The 6,606-nt window shown below is 50.3% G+C and overlaps 1 protein-coding gene across 1 annotated transcript; it reads right to left on the bottom strand.

Moving 5' to 3' along the window:
• Positions 1 to 3,208: 3,208 nt before the first annotated feature.
• LOC109766556 (U-box domain-containing protein 33) lies at positions 3,209 to 5,538 on the bottom strand. The gene is made up of 7 exons (XM_020325339.3): positions 5,217 to 5,538; positions 4,996 to 5,117; positions 4,747 to 4,868; positions 4,515 to 4,619; positions 4,295 to 4,391; positions 4,049 to 4,195; positions 3,209 to 3,959 (listed from the first exon to the last, which is right to left on the bottom strand). The coding sequence occupies exons 1-7, from the start codon at positions 5,386 to 5,388 to the stop codon at positions 3,510 to 3,512; spliced, it is 1,215 nt and encodes a 404-aa protein (XP_020180928.1). The 5' UTR covers positions 5,389 to 5,538; the 3' UTR covers positions 3,209 to 3,509.
• Between the last annotated feature and the right edge of the window lie 1,068 nt (positions 5,539 to 6,606).

The raw sequence follows: 6,606 nt of genomic DNA, 5'->3' as shown, positions 1-6,606 counted from the left end.
TTACCTACGTATGACCACAACGTGATTTGCCAATTTCTATTTACCCTTCATAAGGACCCTTTTCATCGAATCCGTTCCGACTAAAGTAGGAGAGACAGACACGCGCTAGCCAACTTATGCAACTAGTGCATGTCAGTCGGTGGAACCTGTCTCACGTAAGCGTACGTGTAAGGTCGGTCCGGGCCGCTTCATCCTACAATGCCACCGAAACAAGAAACGACTAGTAGCGGCAAGAAGAATTGGCAAACTCAACGCCCACAACTGCTTTGTGTTCTACTCGTGCATAGTAACTACGCATAGGCCTGGCTCATGATGCCACTGTTGGGAATCGTAGCATAATTTAAAATTTTCCTACGCTCACCAAGATGCATCTATGGAGTATACTAGCAACGAGGGGAAAGGAGTGCATCTACATACCCTTGTAGATCGCGAGCGGAAGCGTTCCAATGAACGTGGATGACGGAGTCGTACTCGCCGTGATCCAAATCACCGATGACCGAGTGCCGAACGGACGGCACCTCCGCGTTCAACACACGTACGGTGCAGCGACGTCTCCTCCTTCTTGATCCAGCAAGGGGAAAGGAGAGGTTGATGGAGATCCAGCAGCACGACGGCGTGGTGGTGGATGTAGCGGGTCTCAGGCAGGGCTACGCCGAGCTTCTGCGAGACAGAGAGAGGTGTTGCAGGGGAGGAGGGAGGCGCCCAAGGCTGTTGTGTGCTGCCCTCCCTCCCCCCCTTTATATAGGCCCCCTGGGGGGGCGCCGGCCCCAAGAGATGAGATCTCAAGGGGGGCGGCGGCCACAAGGGGGGAAGGGGTTGCCTTGCCCCCCAAAGCAAGGGGGAACTCCCCCCCTAGGGTTCCCAACCCTAGGCGCATGGAGGGAGGCCCAAGGGGGGGCGCCCCAGCCCACTAAGGGCTGGTTCCCTTCCACTTTCAGCCCACGGGGCCCTCCGGGATAGGTGGCCCCACCCGGTGGACCCCCGGGACCCTTCCGGTGGTCCCGGTACATTACCGGTAACCCCCGAAACTTTCCCGGTGGCCGAAACTGGACTTCCTATATATAATTCTTCACCTCCGGACCATTCCGGAACCTCTCGTGACGTCCGGGATCTCATCCGGGACTCCGAACAACTTTTGGGTTTCCGCATACATATATCTCTACAACCCTAGCGTCACCGGACCTTAAGTGTGTAGACCCTACGGGTTCGGGAGACATGCAGACATGACCGAGACGCCTCTCCGGTCAATAACCAACAGCGGGATCTGGATACCCATGTTGGCTCCCACATGTTTCACGATGATCTCATCGGATGAACCACGATGTCGAGGATTCAGTCAATCCCGTATGCAATTCCCTTTGTCAATCGGTATGTTACTTGCCCGAGATTCGATCGTCGGTATCCCAATACCTTGTTCAATCTCGTTACCGGCAAGTCTCTTTACTCGTACCGCAATGCATGATCCCGTGACTAACGCCTTAGTCACATTGAGCTCATTATGATGATGCATTACCGAGTGGGCCCAGAGATACCTCTCCGTCACACGGAGTGACAAATCCCAGTCTCGATCCGTGCCAACCCAACAGACACTTTCGGAGATACCCGTAGTACACCTTTATAGTCACCCAGTTACGTTGTGACGTTTGGCACACCCAAAGCACTCCTACGGTATCCGGGAGTTGCACGATCTCATGGTCTAAGGAAAAGATACTTGACATTGGAAAAGCTCTAGCAAACGAAACTACACGATCTTTTATGCTATGCTTAGGATTGGGTCTTGTCCATCACATCATTCTCCTAATGATGTGATCCCGTTATCAATGACATCCAATGTCCATAGCCAGGAAACCATGACTATCTGTTGATCAACGAGCTAGTCAACTAGAGGCTTACTAGGGACACTTTGTGGTCTATGTATTCACACATGTATTACGATTTCCGGACAATACAATTATAGCATGAATAATAGACAATTACCATGAACAAAGAAATATAATAATAACCATTTATTATTGCCTCTAGGGCATATTTCCAACAAAAGGCACTGGAGTAAAACAATAAACTTTGGAATGATTTTACCAAAAATAATTACAGTCGCAAAACAGACAGTAAGAATATAAAACTATACTTGAAAAATCATAATGTTCACGCATGTCGATTGGTAAGAGATGGGCTTGGTGGATGTTGGTGTGGAAGATGTCAATCCAACACATGTTGGCCTCGACACTTCGCGAGTTCCTGTTGCTTGGATACAAGTTGGAGGGCATTCAGCGGGATAACGATGCAGAGGACTGCCTAGTATGGGCATGGGAGAAGGATGGGGACTTCCCGGCTAACTCGGCATATTGAGCGCTCCTTGGGGGACGCCAACAATGGCCAAGCGCGTAAACCATCTAGAGATCGAAGGAATCTATGACATGTAAGGTGTTTCAGTGGTTGGCAGCCGTGATAGGTGTTGGACTGCCGATGGTTTGGGATGACAAGGGTTGCCTTGTCAGGCAACATGACTGCTTTGCGCTCATGAGGGGAGACGCTACAACATATTCTTCTCGGATGTTTGCTCACGAGAGAGGTTCGAACGACAATCTTAATGCACTAAGATAAGCCTGGATGGGTTCCTGTGACACACAGTGACCTTGTAGAGTGGTGGGCTAGAAAGAAGGATGTGGGTGTGCTCACTAGCGACATAAAGACTTCGATCTTGCTCATTTTATGGAGCTTGTGGACTCACATAAACGACGTGGTGTTCAATGACGCCGCGCTCTATGGCATTGATGGTATTGCAAAATATTAAGGGGTAGGGGGTGAACTTGAGAGTGACGTGGCTTACCTGGTCGCTCAGGTTTGTGGACGGATGGTCATGTAACGAGTAGTTGGCTAGTTCTTTGTCTGCCTTCGTGTTGAGACTGCCACGACAACGATGTACCTAGTATCTTGGCCCTTTCTTATATGCTATTCGGGCATCCATCTTAGACTTATCCTTGAAAAAAAATCGGTGTTTAAAACAATTTTTTTTAAGAAGAATTTTTTTTCAAAGGCCCTATTGGAAAACTAGGAAAGTGAACACAGATGACTTAGGAACACTGTGGAAATTAACCATATTTGTTGATTCTTTTACATGAGTCCTCCTAATTCTTTTTCTTATTTTTTACATAATTTTAGAATTTTCCTCGTTTTTCCAAAATCGAGTGTAGCCCAGATGTTCAGGTTCCTTTAGTTGAAACCAAGCCCACGTAGGTTCAAGTGGGTGCTCACATTTTACTAGATTTATTTCATATGTTCCGGTGATGTGCGTTCAGTGAGAGGCGACGTTCCCGTATGTGAGCGTCCGCGTTTGTACTGCATTTCTAAAATAAATAACTTATTTAATGTTTTGAAAATGTTCCCGTATGTGAGTGCCCGTGTATATATACAAGCGATTTTTGCAAACGAAGGACGAAGAAAAATCTAAGGAGAAGCTGCCAAGGCGATTCAAGGAAACGGGCACCGCTGCTGCTGCTGCTGCCGCCTCATGTATTCCTGGAGACCTGGACCGCGGCACGGAGGGTAAAACTGGGGCGCGCGAGCGGTAGGGCGACGCTGGCGACGGCCACGCCTTCGGGCGACGGCATCCCGTCGAGCCAGCAACACCCGGCCACGCCGGCTTCGCAGGTGAACCCGTCTTCGTCGGCACGGGGCGACCATGGTATGATGACCGACGACGGAGACGACGCGGCGGCCAGCTTCCTCTGGCACTGACACTGGCAGTGCCAGAGCACCGCCTCCGGTTCTTCCTTGCTCGTGCTTTGCTGTCCCAGGGACGATATCGTCGCCGTCGCCTCCTCGGATTCCTCCTCGGCCGTGTCCCGCTGGATTGCCTGTCGTAGCTCTGAAATTTCTTTCTCTGCTCTCGCCAGGGCTGCTTCGAGCTCCTTCCTTCTCTTCACCTCCTCCAGGTACAGCTCCTCGTGTTCTTTGGCCTGCGATGCAAGGTCTCGAATCAAAAAAATGTTTCCAACTGGAATTGGCTAGTTTATGATGAATTTGGGTTTATGACAAGGGGTTGTACTTTCTGGAGACATGAGGCCACTTCTTCGTCTGCCTTCTGGCGCCTGTGGGATTCGCTCAGAGCTCTGTTCATCAGGTCCTCGGCTGCTCTGCATGCCTCTCTCAGCTCGTCATGGAACCCCAATTCAACCTCACTGTCATCATCATGCTAGAAGAGAGAACAAAGTTCAGAAGCGTGCCATCCTGACATTCTTGCAAAAAGCAGTGTTTGAAAATTCAGGAGAAGTTGTTGAATGATCTCACTCACCTCTTCCTGGTGAGTTGACAAACGAAGGACTTCATGGCCATGATTAGGGAGCAACGGTGCAGTGACAGCAGATGATGCAATCTCTACTTTCGTTTCCCTACAGTGGAAATCCGAGTCAGTTTCCTAAGGTTTCTGTCTCATAGATTTTGGAAACACCGTTTTCGATTAGTGTCACCAGTAGAAAAAAAATAGAAAGCTGTGACATCAGATTTTTATTTACCGGGTGCAGATTAACTGCTCCTTGCAGACGAACCAGATCTTGCACGATGGACCAGCTCTCTGCATTATCGATGCTGCTGTCCTGCAGACAGGTCTGTCCAGTTTTCTGTAACCAAAAACAAGGAACTTGCACTTCTGAATGATCATCTTTTTGTTAAAACTTATAAAAACATACAGAGCATGTCTGAATTTGCAAGAAACAGAGTTCTGTCAGTGTCAGGAGGATATCATACGTGGAGTACTGCCGGTCCGCGGCAGCCGAAACCACCAGCTCGGTGATCCCGCACAAGCCAATGAGCTCGACGAGGCCGGAGGCGACATCTTCCTTCTCGATCACCAGCTTCTCACACCTCACCTGGAGTTTACAGACATTGTGCAAGCTGATAAGCAGATGAAACCTTTCAACCTTGTGTTAAGAAGCTGAGTGTTGAAGAAATGGAAAACGTTTCAGCATTCAACCGGAAGGAACGGAGACGGAGTACCTTGGTTTTCCGGCACTGATGGACGTAGTCGTCCAGCATCTTGTCCGCCTTGTCGCGCTCCATCCTTCTGAAGGAGCTCACCTGCTCCGAGCTCAGCTTGCTGGCATGGAACTTGGCTCCCACTGAGATGGATAATCAAGCAAGGAAAGAAAAGGTCAGCGACGATGCGCTCGCAGGTGCCGGCTGGAACAAATGCATGCGAGATGAAGGCGAGCACGTACTGACGGGGATCATCTGCGGCGGGACGTGCACGTGCGTGACGACCACCGTGGTGGCTCCGCCGCAGAGATGGCCGAGAGCCCACGACAGCGTCGACCGCCCCGCCCTGCGCTCCGCCGGCACCACGACGAACACCTTCCTAGTGTTCTCCTCCACAGCCACCGCCACCTCCATCGATCGATCGATCGTCGCTAGCTCCTCCTCGCTTCCTGGAGCTCGCACCAGGAACTTGCGGTTGACGACGCGCGGGTTTCAACTATTCTACTAGCTCATATGTAGAGGAGACTTTGGACCCGGGGGACGGGAGGGAGACGGTGGCGCGTCGCCGTGGCCCGTGGGAAGAGGGGGAAGCCAAAGGCGGGACGCGACAGCGACGTTGGACACGGAGGAGCCGACCGAACCGCCAGTCAACTTCGAAGCTCAGGTTGTTCTGAACTCGCTTGTCGCGTCACTACAGGACTTTTGGCTCGATTTGATGCCGAATGATTACCGTGTCATCTGGGTTTGAGTTTGACCAGTTATTTGTCGTATATACTTTTCCCTGCACGGCAGGATATAAAGATGCTGCGAATCTTGCATCATATGCTCAAAGCCTCAACCTCAACACCTACGGCCACTTCTTTGAAGCAACTCTTAGCTTATAATAATGGGAGTGCCTAGAACTCATTTAGATGAGATATAATTTGGTCTCATTCACCTTGAAAACAAAAACAGATACAACCCACGTCAGCACACACGCATCTTATAGCATCACATTCAATGGCTATAAAAGATGAATGAGTCCAAACTATATCTCATCTAGATGAGTTCTAGCAAAACTGTATAATAATCTATAAGCCGGTTCAAGTTTACTTCTAAAAATGGACTTTACTGGAAGGCTCGAAAATTGGGCTTTCTAAAAGAAATGGACTTATGAATTTTGTTGGAGCTACAACATGCTAGCCCTCTCTTCTCTCTCAACTGGATTTTACGCTCCCAGAGGATTTTATGCTCCTCCCTGGGATTTTACGCTCCCTTCTTGCTCACAGTATACCTGGCCATAACTCGGGCCGAGCCGGGCTTCAGGCCGGGCCTAACAAAGTCCGAAGTAGAAAACCTAGGCCCGGCCCGGCTCGACCATCAGGCCTAGTTGTTAGGCCCGAGCCCGGCTTGTCAGTCAAAAAACCCGTCGAGCCTCGGGCTGGGCCTCTTCCTTAAATTGCAAAAATGACAAGCCCAAGCCCGGCCAGGCCATCAGGCCCAAAATCTAGGGCCAGGCCCTGCCCGGGGACAAGGTCGGGCCTCTCAAGAACACACACGCAACTATACTTGAGAGGTTGAGTCAGGTGACCTGGCAAGCCGTTTAGTTTGTTGGAGCCGAGAGAATGGGTGAGTTAGTTAGCTGCATAAATG

This window comes from Aegilops tauschii, chromosome 1 (genome assembly GCF_002575655.3).
Source record: "Aegilops tauschii subsp. strangulata cultivar AL8/78 chromosome 1, Aet v6.0, whole genome shotgun sequence".
Taxonomy (NCBI): Eukaryota; Viridiplantae; Streptophyta; class Magnoliopsida; order Poales; family Poaceae; genus Aegilops; species Aegilops tauschii.
The sequence above is the reverse complement of the archived record's forward strand: the minus strand, read 5'-3'. Positions and strand labels throughout refer to the sequence as shown.